Source organism: Erithacus rubecula (genome assembly GCF_903797595.1).
Source record: "Erithacus rubecula genome assembly, chromosome: 8".
Classification (NCBI taxonomy): Eukaryota; Metazoa; Chordata; class Aves; order Passeriformes; family Muscicapidae; genus Erithacus; species Erithacus rubecula.
The window spans coordinates 4,408,843-4,433,498 of NC_136659.1; the positions used below are offsets into that span (position 1 = coordinate 4,408,843).

General features: G+C 44.4%; 1 protein-coding gene across 4 annotated transcripts in view; it reads left to right on the forward strand.

The window, feature by feature from the left end:
• Positions 1–21,707, forward strand: part of ERBB4 (erb-b2 receptor tyrosine kinase 4) — a 517,882-nt gene extending 496,175 nt beyond the window's left edge. For all 4 annotated transcript variants that reach the window (XM_079310612.1, XM_079310614.1, XM_079310613.1 and 1 more), the window contains 5 exons: positions 188–334; positions 1,560–1,657; positions 3,362–3,532; positions 15,952–16,243; positions 18,684–21,707. In XM_079310612.1, coding sequence (XP_079166738.1) covers positions 188–334; positions 1,560–1,657; positions 3,362–3,532; positions 15,952–16,243; positions 18,684–19,120 — 1,145 coding nt within the window. In that variant the 3' untranslated portion in view covers positions 19,121–21,707. The remainder of the gene's footprint in view (positions 1–187; positions 335–1,559; positions 1,658–3,361; positions 3,533–15,951; positions 16,244–18,683) is intronic.
• Positions 21,708–24,656: the final 2,949 nt, after the last annotated feature.

The window sequence follows — 24,656 nt, forward strand, 5'->3', positions numbered from 1 at the left end:
CAGAGTTTTTTAAGTGGCAGGCTGTCACGGTTTAAGCCCAGCTAGGCACTGTGCAGCCACTCCTCCTGTCCCCACAGTGTTTCTCCAGGCACTGGTGAAGAAGAAGATATTGCAGTGCCAAACTGGTTCAGGACACTGTGCAGTGAGGTGGTGTGGCCTCAGACACTGACTCTCTTTGTCTGCCCAGGAGTCACCATCTGGGAGCTGATGACCTTTGGGGGGAAGCCGTACGATGGAATCCCGACGCGAGAGATCCCCGACCTGCTGGAGAAGGGGGAGAGGCTGCCCCAGCCCCCCATCTGCACCATTGATGTCTACATGGTGATGGTGAAGTGTAAGCAGCTGCCACTTCTGATACCCCTGTGCTCAGCACAACAGGGACTCTGCTTTAGAGAATCTGCATGGCTAATGTCTGGCACAGATGAGAAACTCTCTTGCAAGCTGCTGCTGCAAAACAAAAGATTCCCAGGATACTGTAAATTCCATTTAAATGCTGTCTGCACATCTTTTGCAATTTTGCAATTGTTAGCCATGAAGGGCCCAGTTAGCTCAGCTCCTTATTACTGTCAGATGTTATCTCACACACTTGCTGTGAAGTCAGAATTGCATGATTGTTATTGTAAACCCTTGTCATTTCCATGACAATTGATTCTGATGTAAAAAAGATAGTATTAAACATAATTGTGGCACGTGGGTACCCAGCCAGAGAAGGTTGTGAGGAGAAATCCCTTTTCCAAATATTGAGGGAAGAAATCACAAGTGTTTTATTGTTAGTAGCAAGAATGATGATTGCAATAGTAATAATAAAAAGTAAAATTAATAGAAGAAATTCTACAGAGAGGATTATTTTTTATCATTCTTATTCCAGTACAAAAATTTATGAATATTTTTACTCTAGTAAAAAAGGAAAAAAGTCTGCACATGGTTTCTTCCAACTTTTTTATCTCCATGATACCCCCTCTAATGACAGTATCCTCCAAGGTTATGCTTCTAATTTAAAAAGAATTAGAAATGTCTCTCTGATATTTCTGGCTTAATTTAAGTGAGATTAACATACAGTCATCTCATCTATCATATATACTCCTTTCCCTTTTGCTTTGTACACAAAAGCCCTGGGAAAAAAAAAAAAAAAGGAAAGGACAAGTAGAAGTAAATTAAATATTTTCTGAAAACAGTTGTAGTGTGCATGGAGGTGTGGAAATTAAATTGTGCAAGGGCTTTCTTGAGTGCAAAAACGTCCCATCTGGTGAGACACATCCTTGATAAAAGTCAGTCAGTGCTGGTATCTAAGTGTGCAAGACAGACAAAATTGCAAGGTGGTGTTGCTGTCTCTGGGACAGAGAGGAGCCCAGCAAATTAAGAAAAATTCCATGCAGTAAGAACAGTCTAGTCTGGCCAAAACCAGGTGCTTCCCATTTTATGCGTCACGGAATTCTAACTTTCCATTCTTCTGGGTTCTTTATTGCAGCTTTTGCAAGCACTTCAAACTTGTGCATTTAAAGAAATCAAATTATTTCCACCTTGTCACCTAACTGTTTCCTTTCTCATCTTTGATCCAGGCTGGATGATTGATGCTGACAGTCGGCCAAAATTCAAGGAGCTGGCTGCAGAATTCTCTAGAATGGCTCGAGACCCTCAGAGATACCTGGTAATTCAGGTGAGCAACCCTGCAGCATCACAGGGCTGGGAAAAAAGAATTCTTTCTGCAACACCCAACTGTTAGGGACATTGCCTTTGAAACTTTTGAAGTTCAAAAGAGCTCTTTTGAACCTAAAGCAAACAGGGACCACAATGTTATACAAGCATGAAGTGGGATGGGCAGTGTCAGTGTCTCAAAAATAATAATGTTAATAATATAACAATCTGAAATTCTTTCCTAAGCTCGTATTTAGGAGCACATACACAGTGTCTGGCTTTGGAAGCTGCTCAGTGCTTTGCATTCCTGAGGACAACTGGGGACAAATTTTGTCCATCGGTGGACAGTGAATCTATTTTTAGACAAAAGGCTTCTTTGATTCTGAAATTGATTAGGCTGAGTCTTTTCCTGCACTGCTGAGATCACAAGCAGGATTCTTTTCACAGACTAAACATGAAAGTTTCTTGGAAGGCAGGAGCTGTGTCACACTCTAATGCTCAGGAGGAGCTTCCCTCTGTTCTCCTCAATCTCTCAGGGCTCTGGAGGCTCCACATCCCTGTGAGAGGGTTGGGAAGGGTTCACCCTCAGGGGTTCATCCCATGAACCTGCCCTGTGTCCTTCCCTCATTCTGTGTCAGCCTAGACCTGTGTGTGTTTATCACAGCTCAGACTCCAGCACAGAAGGTGGAAGGTTCTTAGGTAAGGACCCAGTGTGTGAGCAATTTGAAGGAAAATGAAAACTTCAAAGTGGAGGTGATGGTGAAACACCAGAGACCAGAACATGGGGGTAGTTTGATGCAGGGAATGATATTCTCATGCTCTGTCTCATGCTGTACCTGCTCCACATCATGGAGCACAGGGCAGAGGTGCACTGAGCTGATCCTCAGCTTCTCACTGATGTAAGAATTCCTGGTGCAAGAGCCTCCAGAGGTACAGCCAGTGCCACTTCATGTCTCCTGAATGGTCCAGTGCCAGTCCCAGTGTGGCTGGTGTTTGATGTCACTGGGTAGAGCTGCCAGATGGCAGCCTGCTCTCCTTCAGCTTCAGCACAAGGAAAATATGGTTGGAAAGTGAGATACTAGTCAAGGGGAATTTTGGTGCTAAATGAGCATAGCCCTGGTACCTCTGCTATTACCATGCCCATCCCTCATCAAAGTGCAGCCTGGATTTGCATCTCCAGCTCACAGGTGTTATTTCAAGGCACTGCTGTTCCCTGGTTTGATTTTTGTTGTTTTCAGCTCTCTTATATTCTGCAGAACTTTTCACACTTACAGAAGAGAAATTTACCTTTTAAGTCCCTTAGAGTACAAATTAAGATAAAGCAAACATCCAGACACAACAGTTTCCTTGTTATTCCCAAACTCTCCTATTTGAGCCTAAATAGCTGAGATATTTCACAAAATATGTCAGAACTGGGGTGAGAAACTGATCTTGTATGGCAAAAAGAGAGAAGAAAGAACAAAAGCTCAATCACAAGAATGCCCAAAAAATGGTTTTGCTTTATTCATGCAGTTACTCCCTTTTTGTCATCATATTCCCAGTAAATAAAGCAAACAAACAACGAAACAACCTCACAAATTATGTGGATATAGTGCTTTTGAACAAACCAAGCAGCATGTGTGGTCCCTGCAGCCTGGCTGCCAAGACATTAGGAAGGCTGAAATTCTCTCTTTGGGAAATTAATCCATCTTTTGATGTTTTTCCTCTCTCAATACAATCTGTTTAGGGAGATGATCGTATGAAGCTCCCAAGCCCAAATGACAGCAAGTTCTTCCAAAATCTTCTTGATGAGGAAGACCTGGAAGATATGATGGATGCTGAAGAGTACCTTGTTCCTCAAGCATTCAACATTCCTCCTCCCATCTACACCTCCAGGACAAGGATTGATTCCAACAGGGTAAGAGCAAGCTCTGACAGAAAATATTGGTTTTTACAAAAGCACAGGTGGAGATTTAAGTACACCAATCAAACACAGGCCAGCACTGCCTTGGGAATTACAAGCTGCCATTGTAAAGAGGGTGGCTATCAAAATGTTGTCACTGTCCCTGCTCATTGTGCCTCAGTGAATTCCAAATGAATAGCCCAGCCTTGAGTGAACAGAAGCTCAGCTTGAGTTGCCTGTCCTGAAAGCACAGCTGAGGCTCCTGCAGTCAAGCAGTGCTGCATCTGCCCTGGGATGTGGCCAGGAAGTGCACAGCCCTGCTGCTGCCACCCTGCTGCCTTGGCAGGGTTGGCACTGATGTAACTGAGGGCAGCTGGAGCATGCAGATAATGTGGCTGTTGTGTCTGGAGCCAGATTTCCAGCCCAGCTCCTTTTCCTGCCTGCATGTGATGCTTTCACAGCCCCCCTTCCCAAAGGTGTGCTTGTGCTGAGCACATGGCAGGCTGATCTCTGCACCCTCCCTGCCAGGGGAGGAAATGCTCTTCATTGTCTGTGGGCACAGAGAGTGCTCAGGGGGAATTCAGCTCACACAGTTACTTTCTGGAGTTACTTTCTGGAGGTGCCTTTCTCTGTCCACTAACCCCTGAGAGCTGCAGAACAGTGTCAGCCCTGCTGTGTGAACTCTGGGGTGCTGAATCCTGTCCTACATGTCTGTGCCCTGCTGCAGGTGAGGAGCCAAGTCAGATGTTTGGAATCTGTTTTCCCTCCTCAACAGGTCTCACCTCTGCCTGTTTTGTGCTTGGCTCCAGCCTGTTAAAGCTCACTTGCCACCCCTTTTCACATAACTAAGAGATGGTGAAATGCATTACTGATGTGAGGGCATTGACAGGGGCATCAGGTGCGTTTTCACTAGGGACTTGTTTTCTCTCCAGGCTCCTTTTGGTCCAAAACCACAGGTTAGATACTAAATGCAGTCCCTTTGAAATGCTGGTGTTTATTCCTCATGGTTTAGACACCTTTTGGACATTTACCTTGGCTGAGGTAGTTCCAAATTCCTGCCCAGGTGTGAACTGCTCACAGCATGTATCCATGCCAGTATCCATGCTCTGGCCATACCCCACAGGAAATCAGTGCTTTCTGGGAATAAGGAGGAAAAAATCTGATCTGAATAGCCAGTTTGGAAGGAAATTGCTGCTGTTTTAAAGGCAAGGAAACTGGAGATATCTGGATTCACATGGCATTTCTCCTGCATCACTGAAAGACAGTGAGTGAAGTGGGGACTTCATGATTTAGCAATAAGTGAGAAACTTTCTTTTTGTGGCTACAAGAGTGAGTTGGTGGTGACCTGAAATAAGTCAGGTTTACTACTAGCTGTCTCTGGAGAGGTTGTTTCCTTTCCTGCCAGCTTCTGTGGAAAGAAGGGAAGGACAGCAGTTACCTCTGGAAGGCACTCAGTGTCACAGGGATGTAAATCACTGGAGTTAGTTTGACACAGTTTGCCATTTACACCAACACAGGGCTGAGAGGGCAGGGTCTGACTTATTGGGTTTGTTATATTCATCTCACTCCCATATTTGCTGGAAAAACTGGTACACACTTAAAGGAGAAAGGCTTAGTAGAAAAATGTACTTGTTTTTTCAATAGCTCCTTTTGCCTTCTGTCTTTGGTACCAGCCCAGCTGAGGAGCCCAATTCCTGAGCTGAGGGAATTCCAATAAAAATCCTAGAGTTAATATTCTGAGAGATTTATTTACAACATGTTATTTGGGCAACTAACATGGTGACTGGGATATTCATGGAATGAAAACACAGGCATTTATTTTTATTATTATCATTAGCATTGTTGTTGGTGGTGTTATTATACAAAAATTCCAGTAACTTTCACAAAATCTTTCTCAGCTTCAAAGCACACCACTGCAGTTGCCTGCACACGTGGTCTCCTTGAAATCAGCAGAGCTGCAGAAAGAGACCCCAGGCCTTATTTTTGCCATGCAGAGACTCCATCACATTCTTGATGTGACATCTCCTTTCCTCAGCTCACAATTCCCTATCTTGGTTTGAAGCTGTGATCTTGTACTGCTAGAGACAGTGGGAGCTTTGCTTTGCAATTCAATTTAATAACAGTACCAAGACTCTATTCTCTTTTCAGTGATTCCTGTTGCTGAGAATTTTTCTCTGGCATTGTACAACAACCTAACATTCAAGCAAAGCTGCAATTACCCTTTGCCAAAAGTTTTCAGTTTGTGAGCCAAGTTCCCTGACCCAGATCAGACAGAGAGGTCAGAGAGGGCCAAGCTGGAAGCCCTGCACCTGCACTCCTGGTTTCCTTTGTGTGTTTTCTGGAGGTGATACACATGTGCAGAAGACACACACATTTCTATTGCCTTTGTGAAGCACTCAGTTTCTCACTATGTTAACCATTCTTTTAGTGAAGACTGATTTTAGCATAACACAGTCACTCCTTTCAGGTAATAGTGCATCTGCTGTGCCTACTTCAGTACAGATGGATATCAGCTACAGGAATCACATGGAACTGAAATGCTGTCAGAGCTCTGTCTGCACTTGTCTGATTCTGTCTTGGTGTTTCCTTTGGATAGTCTCTGATTTATGCTTGTTTAGTGTGGTGCATATTGATATTGCACAAACTCATTATGGTGCTGCTGCAGCCATGGACACCAAATGAATGGATACAGCTCAGATGGTCTGTGTTCACTGTGGCTGACAAATTGCATTTTATGGGGCTTTGTGAGACAGTTTGGTGAAGGAAAACACAAAGACATGGTCTCCATGTCATTTTCAGGGATGAGAAACAGGAAAGACACTGTATTTCCCAGCTCAGCTGTTGTCGAGTCAGTCAGGGCACTGTGCTGAATGTTCCAGCAGCACAGATCCATGGGGACAGAAGTGGGCAGGAAGAAAGCAAGGACATCATGAACCTTCTCACACACAGGCTTTGAAGTCAAGGAATGAAGGAAGAACAATAGCATGTACTTTCTCAGGAATGCCCTGGAATTTCCCTGCAGTGGTCTCAGGTCTAAATCCTTGCAACTACTTGATGGGAGAGGCACCAGTGGGGGAGTGTGTAAAACACTCCTGCCCTTGGGAAGCAAAGGGATACAGGGATGGGCATTAACACTGGGGATAGAAGAAGAGGGAAGGCTTCTGGGAAGTTGCCAGCTCCCCAGGAAATCTCACATCCTTCTTCCTCCTGGGGTTACAGAGATTTATGAAGCTGCAAGGCTCAGACACAGATTCAGCATTTCCATCACACCCACACTGGCTCCCTGCTTGTGTCCTACCTGTGCTGCTGGGAGCAGAGCCCTGCACAGCTCTGACCCTTAACAGGGTCTCCTTTGTGAACTCCACTCTGAGACTGCTGAAGCTTTTAAATAAAAATTAGCATCCTAAGCTAAACTTAATTATTTCACTGGATCTGAAACTCTTCAGTTGCAATTTTGTCTCAGGCTTTTTCCAGTTTTTATTTTCCACTGTCTAGAGGTACTCCAGAAAAATAGAGTTTTAGAAGCTCTGTGCTTCTGAGAGATAAGCTGAATCCTCAGCAGTGTTTCCATAAGCACAGGACCCCAGCTAGTGCTTGAGTGTCCTGCATTCACATCCATTAGATGATTCATTCAGGTATTTGTAACGAGTGCTGTCCTATGTGTGCAGAGATAATGCTAATACAGCAAGCACTCTGTGTGCCCCTCGATGCTTTTTGCTCTAAATCCTTGGCTAATTCCTGATGAAAACTCTCTATGCTGTTTATTACTCACTGATACTGTCCCTGTAATTTTATTCCATACACTGTACATCATGGAAGCACCTGCTGACCCTGCAATTAAATACCCAGCAATTTTTTTTCAGAGCTGTCTGATCCATATGTCCATGGAGATTATCCTGCTTGGCTAAAGCAGGCTGTGGGACACTGGAAGCCAATTCTCATCTCTCTGAGCAGTGTCTGGTGTGCCACTGCAGCAGTCCTGCCATGGCCTTAGGTCTGGTACTGCAGCATCCTTGCCCCTTGGCAAAGCCAGGAGGGGGTTGTGGTTTGACCATGATTCCTCTTGTGTCCAGGGCTTTAGCAGCACCTGGTCCCCATTTCTTTTCCTGTAAGAGAAAGCAAGGAAGTGTTCCTGTCCAAGTCATTTCTCCAGGTGTGTCCTGGCCACATGGGACTGATGGCAGTAAAACTGCTTCATCTTGAAGTTAATTCAAAATGTATGTGAAGAGACATTCAGGCTGTATGGAGACATTAAAAGCATTTTGTCCAACCTTCTGGCATAGAATAGACAAGAGTCTCTTGTCTCTTAATTTCTGCATCAAGTGCAGAAATTCTTTTTGAGATGGAGTTTGTCTTTTAGAAAGATTACCTTGATTGTGTCAGATGGGATGGAAAATACATCACAGTTTCACTGGGCAATGAATGCTGACTCTTTAGCAGGGTCTGGATCCTGTTCCTGCCTGCCATGCACATGGTTTTTTGTGCTAGATTTAAGGAGCTGCCAGCTATCAGAAATCTCTGGTTATCATGGTGTGATTCTTGGGGTGTCTTGTCCAGGGCCAGCAGCTGCACTCCATGATCCTTGTGGGTCCCTTCCATTCAGGATTTTCTTTGATTCTCTGTTTCTTCTGCTTAAAAGGCTGAACAGGATATTAACATTTGTGTTTGCTCTTAAATGATGACAACACAGATGTATATTTTTGTTTGTTTGTTTGTAGTGTTTGCCACCTTTCTGCTTCTGCAGTGTCTTCCCCAAAAAATTAAGACCAAATCTTCCCCTAAATTTGATACCTCTTAGGGCAGTCTGTCAGGTTGTGGTCTTCTTTAGTTATTTCTATCCCTTTTCTTTAATTGCTGCTCCTTAAAAGATGATCAAAAACTTTCTGAAAATCTTAATAGTCATTTTTTTGCCTCTGTCACTTCCTTATGCAAGTGTGGTAATAAAATCTCCAATGCTAGAAGAAATGGTCTTGTAAACAAGCTAGACATTGATTCAAAGCATTTCATAGCATTTCAGATGATGACACTGAGTAACTCCATATTCTTTAAAATTCCATAATTACTTAGAGAAGTTTGTATGAAGCTCTTCTGTATGTTTTTTGTTAAACATTACATTTTGTGTTTCCCTATGAGAGTTTAGGCAACTGGCTGCATTTACTGCCTTCAGACCTGTAGAGTCATTTCCAAAGCCCACCAAGCTCTCTTTCAACAGCTCCAATTTTCATTTTCTGCTTTCCTAAGTTTTAATGACATCCTGGTGGTAGGAGGCTCCTGGCTGTTCTGCTCTGCCTTTTGCATTAAGCACTTCCCAAGAGCTGATATTGTTTAGTTGGTGTTTGGCACACCATGACAAATATTTTACCTATTTACTTTTTTCTTCTGGAAAATTCTTCTGGGTCTGTTTCTAGTTTTTTGTTGAAAGTGTGGATAGCAGCAGGCCAACCTTGTCCATGAAAAGCAGGAGATACACCCAGACTAATACTAGTCAGCCTAATTTCATTGCTCAGGTGAAGAAGTACTGAGAATAAGCATGCAAAAATACACTATAAAATATACTACATGAAAAATTATTTTGGTCTTAATATTTTACATAGAAAAATGAATGCTTCTTACAGAATTTGTGTATCTAGAACAGGTGTATTTAAATATCTTTTTAAAACATGCTAGGCTTTATAGAGAAGAAAGGAAGAAAATTTCTAAGGAGGACTCAAATGGAATAGATGATTCACACAGAATTCCTTGAAAGTGCTTTATGGCAATTAGTTTCTTGCTTTGCAGCCAGGCTGGCTGAAATCAGTGATATCTCTCAAGGAGTAAACCCTTCTCAGCCTGAACTGATTATCAGGAGCAACTGGTCAAATTAACTCACGATTTTGCAGGGAAGTGCCTTAAAGCAGGTCTTTAAAAAAAAAAAAAAAAAAAAAAAAAAGTCTTAGCTATTTTCTGTCACATTCAGGCTTCTGTATTAGGAATATAACTTTAGAATGAGGCATAGAGACTTTCCTGAAGAAATGGATGGTTTTTTTGGCTTGTACAAATTGTGAGATGGATTAATAACAAATCCACCACCTCACAGCACTTGCTGTGAGTTCAGGGGAGAGACTGTAGCTGTACATTGCTTCCACCCCTGATGCATGATGTAAATGCATTGAGCTTTAATATAAACTGCTTTAAAATCAGGCAGCATCTGCTTGATCCATGAATAGCTGCTGGCTGTGTTAAACAGTAAAGAGAGCTCACAGCTGATCCATTTTCTTTTCTATCCTGAAAAGAAAAAGTCAATAGATATAAAAAGAGTAAGCAATAAATATTTTTACGCTGCACTGATGAGGCATTCTTGGAAAACAGCAAGCTAAACAACTCTACATAATTCAGGAGATGGGAGAGTGGACTGAGAGTCAGGAAATAATTATGAGAGCTGGGAGAAAATTTTTCCTTCTGTGATGAGATCTGAAGCAGAAATTGTTAGGGGAGAATAATCATTTGTGCTGAACACTATTTGTGGTTTTCTTAAAATAATAAAAGCACCTGAAAAATACGAGGGGGCATGATTTGCAAGTGCACCAGGCAGAGCTGCAGGGAGTTGTCCCTTGAACACCAGTCTGGCCCCCAAGGTGGAGAGTGCCCCAGGGCAGGGGGACTCCTGGGATAATGCTTTGGAAGGACTCCCAGGTGGCAAAAGGACTCTGGAGCATCCTGTAAAATTAATACTAAATACTGTACCATCTAAACATAGCTGCAATGGAGCTAAATGCCAGCACAGCCTCAAAAATGCCCTTTGTTAGCCAGAGTAAAGAGTCTGTCTTTCTCATTGAATGCTGCAGGAGGGGAGGGGAAAATAATTTTCAAAGCTATAAAAAGCCTCTCCAAAAGATGCAGTTGGGAGAAGTGGGAGGAGGCACAGATGAAGTGTAGATTTAGAATGTTGAAAAATGATTATTTTATCCAAATCAGCTGGATGGTTAGTTCTTTTAGACTATTATTGCCACCAGAACCTCAGCCCTGCTCTAAATCAACTCAGCATTTCATCAAGAAGCCTATTCTTTGCTTTAAGAGACCAAGAGTGCACAATTATGGGTTTCTTTTCCTCCTTGCATAATAAAATTGGGAGATTATCATCAAGATTCTATTCAGATTTTAGGAAGGCTTTTTTATTTTATTTTTAAAACCCATCTTTGTCTGTAAAAGCTCCCTGTTCAGGCCAGCATGTGGCAATGATTACTGCTGTAAAGTCTTCGATGGAGATGTGCTCTATTTCATTCTCAATGAGGGTTGATGGCATTTTGAGAGGCTCAGAATATCCTTTGATTACTGTATAAAACAGGCTGGGGAAGATGGCAGTGCAGCATGCACATAGAAGAGGGCTGCTGCTCCTCCCAGGATCACTCATCAACTTTCTTTTGTGCCTTTTTTTTTCCTTTTTCTTTCTTTCTTTTTTTTTTTTTTTTTTTTGGCTTTTTTTTTTTTCCTTTTCACAATCACAAATCATGGGTGTGTTGTGGTTTTTGTCTCCATCCTTTCTCCTGTTTAGGGATTTGAAGCTGGAGGTCTGTAGAGAAAAGGAGATGCTGCTGGTCCTGTGTTTTGGACAGCACAGGAGCAGGGGCAGTGCTGACCCCTTTATCCCACAGGGAATTTGTTAGAATTCGTTAGAACAGGTGGGAAATGGTACCTCATCCCTTTCAAATTGTTGGGAATTGGCTCAGTGTTAAAAGGTGCCATTTACTGCAAAGTGCCTTGGAGAGCATAATAAAAAAGAGAGTGACAGAAAGCTGGTCATGGGTGACAGGAAGGATGGGAGAGAAAAGGAGATTGAAAGGAAAAGCTAGGCAATGCCAGGTCTGCCTGCTCTGCTCTCTGTTTGACACTCAGATGCATTAACACCAAGTAAAAGGCAAAGGGAATCCTTGGGTCTCCATTCTTGTGTCATGCTCAGATCAAAGGGCATTTTGTGCCAGATGAAATGTGTCTGCCAGCCCCTCTGAAGGCAGGAAGGATGCAGGTGTCTCAGGCCCAGAGAACAGGTGGGTTTCCAGGATTTTGGTGCTGTAGCAGGAGAATGCTTTATTTCCAGCCTGGGTAGCAGGCTCAAAGAGATGAGGCTACAGAAAAAAAAATTCACCTACCTTTTCCTGTCAGTGTAGCTGGATACTGAGCTTTGTGCCCAAAGTGTGCATCTCCTAAGAGATTATTTTCATTGGCAGTGTTGTCATCTTTGACTTCTCTACTTGGTGAAGTGTTACACTGAAAATGGTTTATATCTGGTATTTTCCAGTAACAGCAGAGGAAATATTCTGTTTGTAATGTATATCATTTACTGTTCACAGCCCAGACTAAACTACTCCTAAAAGGCAGTTTGGGTATCCCAATCCATATGGAGTGCTCTAAAAGAGTTAACAAGCATGAAAACAGACAGTTGTTATGAGAGAGAAAACAGTTGTTGTGAGAAAAAATTATGCAAGAGAAAGTGGTGCTGACTGAAGCTAAGAAGTTGGTCAGTATTGACCTGAGCCCAGGGGCCAGTGAAACATCCCTGCTGACTTTGGACATGTTCAGGGATGTTAAATCCACCATTCTGCCAGAATGTCCAGCTACAGCTCTGGCTGCCTGCAAATCCTATCTGTCCTCTGCTAAACAGCAACCAGAAAAAACATAGATGTAGAAAAAGACTTAATCTTTGTTTCTTCTATTTATTTTTTCCCTCACTGATCTAAGCTGGGTGCTTTCTGTCTTGATTGAAGAAGGAGTTGTTGGAGACTGGAGCAAACACTGCACACAGGCTGATGCCTGTTCATTGTTTCTGTACTTGTGATCAACTTTTAAGTTAAAACATGTGACATTCAGAGAAAAGCTGCTGCTGGAAAAGGGGCTGGGGCATCATCATTTCCCATAAAGATTCCCCAATTCCCAACTTTGTGGCCAAGGAATGCCAGACCTTTGTCAGGTGCTGTGAGCTGTAGGGATGGATATGTTTGAACCTTAACAGCTCAGGGAGGTGTTTAATCCTTTCTTTTTATATATGGCCCTTCTCTGAGCAGGGGCTGGGAGCAGAAACCCCCAGAGGGCTGCAAAGCCTTCTAACAATTACTAGAAACATTTCTATTCAACATTACACAATGATCTCATGCTGCATGTTTTTTCCTTTAATTTTCATCTCAGAAATGTTTGCTCTCTGGAGCAGGGCAGAGTAATCTGCAAATTCTCTGGAAGCAGGACTGCAGCCAAGCAGAGGTGGCTGTTCTCCTGGAATGGTCTTTCCTATTTGAATTTCAGTTTGGATCAGTTGTAAATACCAGGCTGCTCCCTTGGAATGTAGCTGGAGTTTGCTTGGGGGCTGGTGGGACACTCTGCATTGTGTGCTCTGCCTCTAGCCCCACCAGACCATCCCAAATATTATCCAGATCCACTCCCATAAATCAGCTATCCTTCCTGGAGGAGTGCTGAAATTCTGGGGCTTGCAGCAAGGTATCTTATAATGCTTTGGTCTGGTGAGTCAAGCCTGGGTGCTCTCTTGGTTTGAAATGAGGTGCAGAGATTCTAGGGGAGGAGGAGGAGGATGAGTTTCTGGGGGCCTTCAGCAGAGAAAAATCTTTCAGTCCCATGAGTTTAGCAGGCTGCTTAAGAGCAAGAAACAGCAATGGCTGTGCAGCCCTAAAAACATTTCTGTGGGTGGCCAGGAAAACCAGCTCTGCAAGGGGGCTGGACCCAACAAGGCTCCAATTTTATTACAGTTTAAGGTGCAGCCAGAAAATATTATGTCCCTGCTATAAAGAAGGAGATATTTACCTTTAAGTACCTTTAGGAGATTTTAGAAGGAATTGGAAAATGAAATTAATGAATAGAAAGCAATAGCACAAGCCAGTATTCACAGAAATGTTATTTACCACTCCTGGATCAAGGCTCATTTTACACAAACATAACAGCTGATGTGTCACTGGTATTTCATACCAGAGGGCCTTGGAAAAAGGCTTTAGGAGACATTTTCTTGGCTTTTATTCTTTCTCTGCATTCTCATGTTTTTTGCTTAAAATTCAACCATGGTGTATGGAATGAAATCTCAGGCATTTCTGAGCAGGGCTGCTCATGGGCAGTTAAAAAGTGAGGCTGCTTCTGGAGTGTGATGAGTTCCCCTGCCAATGGATGTGTGCACTCCACAACTAATGGATCTAACACACACTGCACCATCAAAAGGGAGCCAGTATTGATTTTTGATTTTTTAGTATACAAGCTGAGACTTCTTAAGTAGGCTTATGTAGTGAGGTCTTTGAGCAACTAGCCACTAAGGTCCCTGTTGATGTTAAAAAGACACAGATTATAATTCTGGGGAGACTTTTAGGATCAGAAATCCAAAATTCTAGAGCTTTTCAGTAAAAATATACCCATGATTTTTCAAGATAGTACTTAAAATGTAAAAACAACAAACCCCACCCACCACTCCCAGCCAAAAATCAACAAAGTAAATTGGATTTCACATACAAAACAAGCTATTTACATTTTACCTGGTAAAATCCAAATATATTTTCTTCTCACAGTGTGATTCATGTCCTTCCTGACCAGTAAGAGTTGTCTGAGGGTAATCTTGGAAGCCTTAAAAATTATGACCTCACACTACAATTACCAGTCAATTTAAGGATGTTTAAACAACTGTATTAAATTTTTAAGCCAGCTAAATGGCACCACAACTGTTTTTACTGGCAGAGGGGTAAAGCCCTGTATGCAGAAGTCAAGCCTATTGGCGAAAGACTTGCTTTTCTAATTTGTCTTCAAGACATCACTGAAAGATGTGAACTGAATTTACTTCCAAGACAGCCCTGCCCTTTTTCATCCAGAATAATGAACCAACCTTGGAAGTTCATTGCCTGCATGGAAACAGGGAGGTGTAAATAAATAAAAAGGGGTGTGATACATCCTAGTGTGGCTTTTGTAGACATCTTTCCATAACTGCCCCTGAAGGCCTTCAAATAAAGATATGCTCTTATATTACCTCCTTACAAAAATTACCTCGAGTTTCATTTCCAGGGTGAGAAAAAAGCAACAGTGCAGTGTCTCAGAGCCATCAGTATGGTTTTAAAATAGCATCTGGCAGGCTCAAGATATTTTTTTTTATCCATTTGCCTAACACATTCTGCATTGTGGCATCTCATTGCCCATGTGTCATTACAAGAGGATTGTGAATCTGGAGGGTTCAGAGGTAATCACAGCATCTCCAATTTTCAAGATGTTCCCTGATTAAATGGACCTTCCCAATTGTCCCCAACAATCCTCTTGCACAAACAACTTGTGAAGTTGGAGGTTTGCTGCAAAGTCTGTATCCAGTGTTTATTTATGTTGTCTGTTCCCTTTAAAAAAATAACATCTGGTAAAGAGCCTTATGTTCCCTCTTCTGTTAGGGCCTTCACTGACAGAGAGCCAGGTGGGAACAGTGGCTCTGTCTAACCTGGAGAGACACACAGCCTGTTGTTGGGGGTGAGGCATTTGCCCTGACTGAATTTGAATTTGGGGTCCAGTTAGGAAATCTGGCTAATGTGCATGTTTCTCCCAATTAGCTCATACAGCTCATGTGACTTGTTTCATTCATGTGGCCTCTTGTTATGTATCCATCATCCATTTTTCTCTCCTCCTGCCTACACCCCTATGTGAGGAATAATTGTTTCACATTCAGCCTTCATCCTTCAGGCTTTCCTCCTTTCTTCACTACCTTTTTTTTCTTTTTCAAACTCCTTTTTCCAAGCCAACAGGTAATGTAGTGTATATATAAGGAGTCAAATAGCAAAGATCTCCAGACTCAGCCTGGGTTCGTGCGCAAACTCTAAGGACCCACACCCAAAACTCCGACAACTTTTCTTGTAAAAGCATTTAGGTAAAAGGCTTGGATGAATCTGCACATCTTTCCTTCCTGTATATAGGTTATGATGTTGAAAGTGCCTTGCCTTTGCTGGCAGACAAAATGGTAGGTTGAGTTAAAGCATGGAGTTGAGGTGCCAGTGCAAACACAGTTCACTGAAATGCACTTCCTGATGGAATCACACATGGTGTGGGTGACCCTGTGCTTCTCACCAAGGACACACTAGAACTATCACCCCAGGAATAAACAGAGGTGATAGTGGTTTCTGCCCCCAGTCAGGAGATTTCCCAAATGTGAGGTTTAAAGGGTGAAATCAGGGGAAGTTGCCAGAGCAATAGAAGAGGAAATACCACCTTCACCTCTTGCAGCTGCACTTACCTGGTAGGAGCCAAGTTTTCCTGCCCCATTTCTATCCCCGCTGGGCAGATGGATGCTTTGTGGGTCCACACCAAAACCTGGAAGCTCAGGATGGGGAGAGTGCCCCTTCCCAGTGTGGCAGGGCAGGCACAGGAGACACAGCCATGACTTGTTGCTGAAGTTTCTCCCCTCAGGAGCCTCCTTTGCCACGCTGTGCTCTTTCTCCCAACAGAACCAGTTTGTGTACCGGGACGGCGGCTACACTGCCGAGGTGCCAATGCCATACAGGGCTCCAGGCTGCATCATTCCAGAGGCCCCAGCTGCTCAAGGGGCTACAGCAGAGATCTTTGAAGACACCTGCTGCAATGGCACGATGCAGAAACAGGTGACAAGCCTGGCAAAAGAGGACAGCAGCACGCAGAGGTACAGCGCCGACCCCACCGTCTTCATCCCCGAGCGGGTCGTGCGGGGAGAGCTGGATGAGGACGGGTACATGACACCCATGAGAGACAAACCTAAAACAGGTAAAGTAATGGCTTTCCACAGGGGCTCCTGGTCTAGCCTGGCTGCATTTATTCCCTTTTTACATCAGCTGCTTTTCATCAAGAATGGCTTTATTTAGTTACCCGTCAAAGCCGAAGCATTCTGAGTAGGTTAAAATTCCTTTACACGGGGATTTGGTTTTCTCTCCTCAATTTTCCATTTTGCCAGTATGTCAAAGTTAGTAAGTCCCTGTTTTACGGTTTTTCTTGAGAAATAACAAGGCCTTTTCTCTTACCCAAACACAAATCTTCAGTTATTTCCAAGAAAAGGATCAATCTTCATCCAGCCATAGTCCCAACTTTGCTTTGTTTATTGATCTTCTTATTCTTGGCATTGTGCTTGGTAAATGTCATGTTGAACCTATCACAGAACTGATACACACAGCTGGCATTTTATACCCCAGAGAAGTCTAGGATTGAAAGAACAAGATGTGCTTTAAAGAGAGCATCACTGCAAGAGGAAGATTGCCTAAATCTGTGCCAGCTCAGCATGCTGCACTTCCCAGTTTGTCCTCACTCATTCTTTCCTCTTTAAATAATGATAGCAGTCATTTAAATGTAAGGGTATTGCCATTATTAATTTGCTTCCAAAGCTTTAAATAAATTAATAGCTGCAAATGTAAATGACAAGTCACTACTTGTGTTTGTTGAGAATTTGGAAGCCACTTGTCCTTTGTTACATGATGGAGGAATGGAGGGAGCCCTGGCAGTAGCAGCTGTGGGAGTCTCCTTAGCAGTGATTTCAGTGTGAGCCCATATGTATATATCCATACAGGTACACCCTGGGGATCCTCAGAGTTCTGCAGGAGCCTTTGGGGATGTGACAGCAGCAGTTCAGGAGAAAGGAGCTCCTTCCTGACCCCCTGGACACAGACTCAGGGTTGCCAGGCTGTGGCCACACACTGTGTGTTCCATGCCAACTGCAGGGTGCAAATCAAAGCACTGCTTGGCTCTCATCACAAAAAAAAAAAATGTTCCCACTCTTCAGCTCATATTCAGTGGCATCTTAGCTGCAGGTTCAAAGGTCTGCACTGGGTCTTGACCTTTTGCCTTTCACAGTTTTTGCCCCCTTCTGGATGAAACCAGGTGATCCCTTGCACCAGGACTGTCTGTGAGGTGTGTGCAGGGCCCTTGGGCAGCACCATGCTGCTGGAAGCAGGGTGTTAATCCACAGCAAGTGACTTGAGACAACTTGAGCAACCTGCTCCAAGTCCCATTTTGCAGCTGATCTAAGGCTCCCTTGTTCCTCTTCCAGGGCTCATTTGTATAATTTTTTTTTTTTACATATTGCTCAAAGCCCTTTGTCCTTCAGGGATGGAAGGTTTTTAATCAGGCAAATTGTTCTGTTAGAAATGAAGCTGTCTTAAAAGTTACCCCTTGGGCATAGGCTTTGTGCAGAGAGGCTGAACTAGGATTCCTATGGAGTTTTCTGGATGGAAGGACTGCAGAGCAGAGGGTTTGCTAACAGGTCCAAGGTTGCAGAGGCAGAAGTTGGTCAGTGTGTTTGGGTCTGTAGATCATACAGTGTCAGGGTTGAGGGTGGTCCCCCACGATACTTTTTAGGGTTCTTCTGATATTAGGGAGATTATGGCAAAAATAAAAGAGCAGTGTGACAACCACGACTCAGCAACATAAAACAGTTTAATAATAATGAAAGTAAATGTGGGACAAGGCCCAAAAATCCAAACACACTAACCAAGGGGACAAGGTCTCTGTAGGAGTCGGTGGTCAAACACCAGGATGTAGGGAGGTCCAGGGTGTAAATGTGGGGTAGGAGAGGGGATGGAGTCGAGGTTAGGACCCAATGGCTATAGGGGAAAGTGGGGCAGAAGGTGGGGTAAGGGAAGGCAGGATCCAGTGGGGTAGGCTGGGTGGGACACTGCATCAGCTGAGGGCCAGTGGGGATACAGGGAAGGGAGAACATTCTAGGAGCTGGGAGAGGTGATGATCAACTGGAAAATGAGGGTTCAGTATAAGGCATTAACATGGGCAATCCCATAACTCCTTGGAACTTTTTCTTCTGGGATCGACACAACTCTACAAATGCCTCCCAAGGCCTAGGGTGGGGTACAGGTCTTCTTTAGTGATGGTTGCCCGACCTGGAATACAAGTCAGGCTGACTCCCACAATACAGTGAGGGGAAGTCCAGGGGAGCACGTGGGCTATGGCTCAGTAAGAACTGTAGTTTAGTTGGCCATTGTGTTTGATAGGTCAGTCTTTCAAGGTATGTTTTAACCCATATTGTCTGCTTAGCTTGTAAATACTTCGTTTTTCACAAGTGTGTTTTTAACATAGTTGGCTCCTGATCCCATATGGAGTTCTTGGAATGGCTGAGGTGGAGAGTGCTCTAGTCCAAGCACTGTTTCAGGACATGGATGGATTATTACCACTCTTGGCTGACTCATTTTTTATCTTCCTCTAGACTACCTAAACCCAGTGGAGGAGAACCCATTTGTTTCCCGACGGAAGAATGGGGATCTCCAGGCTGTGGACAACCCAGAGTACCACAACACCCCCAACGGGCAGCCCAAAGCAGAGGACGAGTACGTGAACGAGCCCTTGTACCTCAACACCTTTGCCAACACCCTGGAGAGCGCCGAGTACCTGAAGAACAACTTGCCAGAGAAAGCCAAGAAGGCCTTTGACAACCCAGACTACTGGAACCACAGCCTGCCCCCACGGAGCACCCTCCAGCACCCGGATTACCTGCAGGAGTACAGCACAAAATACTTTTACAAACAGAACGGACGGATCCGGCCCATAGTGGCAGAGAACCCTGAATACCTCTCCGAGTTCTCCCTGAAGCCTGGCACTGTGCTGCCCCCACCGCCCTACAGACACCGGAATACCGTGGTGTAGTGGCTGTGCTCTCTCTCAAGTGGAAAGGCAACCCCTTCTAGCTGCCTCACTCGAACTCTCACTCCCCCTTCCTCCCCTCCCTCGCCCGTCCTTCCTGCCTCCCTCCCTCTCTCTCTCCCCCATGAGCTTCCTCTTCTTGCCAGTTCACTCATTTTTGATATTTCTAAGCGGAAGGATGTCTCGGAGTTGGTTGCAGATTGGGTTGGGAACCTGGAAGGACGGAAGGAAAGAGACTGAAAGAAGGAGTGTGCAACCTGGCCTTTCCCACTTTTGGCAGATGCAGGGGGTTGGATGCCCATGTTTCCCTGGTGGTACCAGGAAAGGCCAGTGGCAGTGCTGCTGTGGAGCTCGTTCACAGTGCTTCAACCAGACACTGTAGGGAAAGCCACAGAAAGGCTGATGCTTTCAGCAGGAACTGATGAGAGTCTGTACAGCATTCCTGGAAATCTCCATGCAATTTCCATCAGGGTGAAAAATGGACAATTTTTATATCCCGTGTGATAGCGTAGTAATTGAGATTGAGAATCCAATTTCTTTCTCTAACAATTTCTATCCCAGCAACTGGAAATGGCTAACATAGCTTTTCAAAAACATTCAGATCTTCATTGTGGCTTTCCAAGAAATGATGATGTGACTCCCACATACAGCTAAACCCTTCTTCTGAGCCACACTGTGATTTCGTGCCAATTCCCAGCCACAGAGACTCCTGCTCAGAACTGGTACCTGACATGACCATTTTTGTATGTGTGCCAACACAGCAAACACTTTAAACACAAAATACTGCTCAGAAGAGAGTAACAAAACCACACCTCCAATATGTTTCTCTTGAAGCTAAAAAACAGGCCAAGAAATGAAGATTTGTATGCCAAAAGCTTTGCTTTCCTGTTTTATATCTGCTGACTATAAACACTTCAAAAGATTGTCACTAATTCTTCCCTGATTTTCTTCTTCATGGTCATGAAGGGAGCTGGGGATGCTGTCAGGCAGCACTGAGGACAAGACAGAGAACTGAAGAGTCTGATGTTCTGTGGGGTGGGGTGGGAAGGGTCCTTTAAACTGGAAGACAGACACTGGACTGGAGAAAACGCACATAGCAGTTCACTGGAAAGTTAGTTTGCACTTAACCTCTGATTTTATTTGAACTGTTTTCTGGATTTTGAATGAAGCAATATGGAAGTGACCAGCAACGTACAAAAATAATAATTTTAAATTAAAAAAAAAAAAAAAGAAAATATAAATTATTTGTAAAGGGTGACTGTGGAAATGCCAAAACGAAGCAAATCAAGTCTTTGGAACAATGTCTGCCACTTCTGAGAGGCTGATGCAGTGACTGCTTCAGAGAATACAGTGAGAGAGCAGCCAGCTCTTCCTGCTGCTCTGTGAAGGACAGCAGAGCAAGCCCTGGAAAGGATCAGGGGAGGCAAATGTCCTGCTCTGGCTTGCAGCATAGTACAGAATGCCATTTTTCTAAAATGAGGATTACTCTGGCACAGAAGACAGTGCATATGAGGTTTGAGAAGTCAAAACGTGCATGATTTGCAGAGCTTTCTGTCAAACAATGTAAATAGGTATGAGTCAGTCTCCTTGCACTTAGTTCTGCTTTGATCAACCTCAGTTTTTAGGTAACACCCCCTGACCTGCTCCTCTTTGGAAATCCCTTTCAAACCAGAGTTTTGGACGTTTTTAGTGACCTGGGGCAGATGGAGCTGGGAAAGGAGAGGTAAGGGCCAGAGACAGCAAGGCTTGCTTCTGGCACACCAACACCATGTGTCAGAGCATTTGTGAGCCTGCTTCCCACCAAACACCTTAAGGAACTATTTGGTACCTTTGGAGATCTGCCTGTCTCTATCCATCAAGGCTTTTAAAGGGTAGAAACAATACCTGGTGTAAAATGTTGGGTGATGCAACAGTATTTCAGTTTATGCACATCAGCTCTGCTAGGGCTGACATCTTTGGGGTTTACTTAACTCGGCAACAGTGGTCTGGAAATGGCATCACCCTTCTCTAAATCCCTGCCATTCCAGCAGCTTGCCACCTTTAATCTTAGGGAAGCAGAGGAAGGGAGTAAGAAACAAGCAATGGTCACTTGAAGCTTGGTGGCTGTGAGTCAGCTTGACAAAGGTTTGAAGAGATGTTAAACCTGGGTTGGTTGTTACCCTTGTAGATGGAAAACAAACTGTGTGTGATCACAGGGATGGTTCAGCCAGTGAACTGTTTGTGCACCAGGTGTGTCCAGGCCAGCTGCAGCCAGGTGTGCATCAAGCACAGAGCTGAAGGTTCTGAAAGCAGCAAGAGCAGGTTCAGATCTTGGAGCTGTTCAAAGGAGATCTTGGGTCGAGTGGTTTGTGGTGGTAAGACCAAATGTCCCACTGTCATGGGATAGGTGGACACACTCCTGCACTGAGGGGCTTCTTGTGGTGTCTCTGGTAGCTCCTTACCATCTTAGTGGGACTCACAGAGGGTGGCATGAGGCCCTGGATGGCTGCTCCAGGGAAGGTTTGCCCACAGCAGTGCTCACAGGGTGTCTCCTGATGCACAAGGGACAATGCTGCCCAGCTGCCAGGGGACAGAGACCAGCACAGCAATGTGGGTGTCCCTTCTCAGCACAGCAGCTGTCTGCAGCCCCATGGGTAGGTGGAGAAAGGCTGATTTGTCCCTGAACAAGTCTCGTGGCAGAGTAACCCCTGATGGAGAAAGAAATATAACATAAAATAAAATGCTGGCAGGGCTCACATGTTTGAATTCAGAGGCTGCTGGGGCAGAGGCAGGCACACTTCCAGACCCAGGCACTGGGATGGAGCTGCTCACACAAGGTGAGGCCAGTTTGTTCCTCTGGGCATGAAGTAGTGCTCTTGTTAGAAACAAGCCCATGGAGTAATCCAAATGTAAATACTGGTGGGTTTTAACAGTTTAACATTTTATTTCTTACAAGGCTTGAATTATTTATTAATTTTATTTGTTGACTGTGGGTGTGCTATAATATATTAAGTAGCATGGAAATGCAGATGTTCCTGCTAGTGGGGCAGCCAGGAAGCTGGAGCAGGAGCTTGGGCTCTGCCTGGCAGCCAGGATGAGCCATGCAGAGCCCTGCTAGTGGGGTTTGGAATGGCAGGGGACAGGCAGAGGCTGAATAAACACAGTGATGAGGGAGAACACACACTGCAGCCTCACAATTTATTTCTTTTTGTTCTTTCCTGAGCTCATGGTTTGAGGAAAAAAAAAAAAAGTATTGCTGCTGCTGGCTTGGGGAAAGAATTTGGGCAAGTGCACATGGCAAGATCATAGCAAGCATTCAACTGGGGTTCATAGGGGATGAAAGATGAAGGCCAAGCTCTTTAAAGCATAATGACAGGTTTGGGGGTAAAGCACATATATCCACACACAAACTGCATTTTGTCAGCACAAAGTAGCAGGTGAGCATATCAACAGAAGTACTTTGGGTGTAATTCACTCTCTAGTGCCACTGAAGTATCTTTACACAGCACACTTAGATGTAGTGGGTTTTAGAATGTAATCTCCTGTTTATAAGTGTTCTCCTTCCTCCTGTCATGGCCTGTGGGGTGGCAGAGCAGTGACCAGCTTTTCAAGAGCACATGTTTACCCAAGTGTGGGTCAGCCATTGTCCAAGGCACAAAGCAGCATGCTAAAGGAAAGAGAACAACAACTTCTTCTTTCCTGATCTCTTCCAGTGTTACTTGTTATTACCTACCTGAGGGTTATTGCAGGCAGACACTGGGGCTGACTGACTCACTGTAACATAATTGGCCAAAACCAACTACTTTACCATCTACTTCAGATCTTTTCAGATTTTTCTTTTTCTGCAGAGCAGCCAGGAGGGATTTTTACAAGACCATAGGCTTAGATGTAGCAGAGTATTTACAACTCTATTTCAAGCAGGTCATCTCTCTCAGGTATCAAGAGATGGAAATAAATCTGCAGTAGGAGCCACCGTGTAGGTCTGAAATCCTCTTCTGTGTACAAAGAAATGCTGTATCACCCCTGGAGGTACCACTTATGTGGTAGAAAATGTGCTTCTTGATGGCAAGACTCATATGCAATGATCTGACACCTGTTTCTAGTAAAGATCTCACCCTCAGCCACCAGCAATCCCAGCCCAGAAGGAAGGAAAGTGGCAGCTCTGGAAGAGCAGCTCAGCCCTGTGGATCCAGTCTTCCCATAGCTTTAGGTGGAGAGGAGAAGTATGAGTTGTGGGGTGAGTCAGCCTAGAAATACAGCCTGGTTTTGGGGATTGAAAATCAGATATTAGAGAAAAAATCTCTTTTTCTGTCTAATGATGTGTAGGTGTTGCACATCACGGTGGCAGCTAATGGAATGATGGGTTTGAGCTCCTTTATTCCATCTGGGAGATGAGGAGACTGGCACAAGGCAGGGTGAGGCTGTTGGTCATGCAATTCCCCAGGACAGCTGGGAGCATCCCATGGGCTGTGCTTCCCTGGCAGCCCAGGAACCCTGGCCAGGAATGTCTGTACAGAAGACAGGTGTGCACATGCTTGTAAGGATGTTTGGCTTGAGGGTGGCTGGATAGTTTTCAGTCACCTCTTTGGCTCTTAGGGGGCACCTCAGAGGGATGGTGACACCTCAATTTCCCTTTGGCAAGGCTTCTTCACATGAGGTCTCTGCACCTACCATTTCCAGCTGTCACTTGCTCTAGTCTCACTCCTGTGGATCTTAAGCCTCTGCTGCTGACAGAACAGCTCATCTGTGGTTATGTAGAAATCTTTTGGGTTCAGACTGTTTTTCAGAAAGGCAGGGCTGAGTGGGATCAGCTGGCTGGCTGTAGTGCTTGTGTTCCATCAAGAAGGAGCTGCAGGTGTCCCACAGAGTAGCCTCAGTGAAGCACCACTGAGTGTGCAGCATTCCCTCATTTTTGTTGTCTGCCTGTTGCCAAGTGTTTGTTATAAAGGTGGAAAAGGTCACTGTTACAAATGGGGCTTTCAGATGGGAACAAACAACAAAAATAAAGCTATGTGGTTAGGAGCACCACTCTAAAATGTGCACAAATCATGTCTCCATGTTAGTTCTAATGTTATTTTAGCACAGTTTTATTTTACCACTGTGTGGGACAGTGGTTTCTTCTGATGGCAGGCTCCTTGCTCTTGAGGAAATCACAGGCAGGTGAGGCTGTTGGTGATGGCTGGGATCTGCCTGTAAGTTTGGACAATGCAGAGCACTTTGTAGGGAATTCTGTGAGTGTTCAGGTGTGACTGATGGTGGTGGGACTCAGTGGGGCTTCAGCTGTAGCCAGTCTCATCTACCCAGAGCCAGAGGGACCCTCTAGCTGGGGTCTGTGGGTGGTGTGAGGGGGAAGCCCCATAGGAATCAAAGCTGGGGGTTTTTTCCCTTTTTTCCTATTTAATTTTTGAAGTGAGCTTTGTGGACCTTGGCAGAGAGAGATTTTCAGGGGAGCTTTGTAAGGTGTTAAGCAATGTGAGTAGTTCTGTCCCAGCTCTTCTCCCCTCACCAATAAAAAAGCCATGAAATCACACTCCAGTGGTGGTGTGGGTGAACCCTCTGG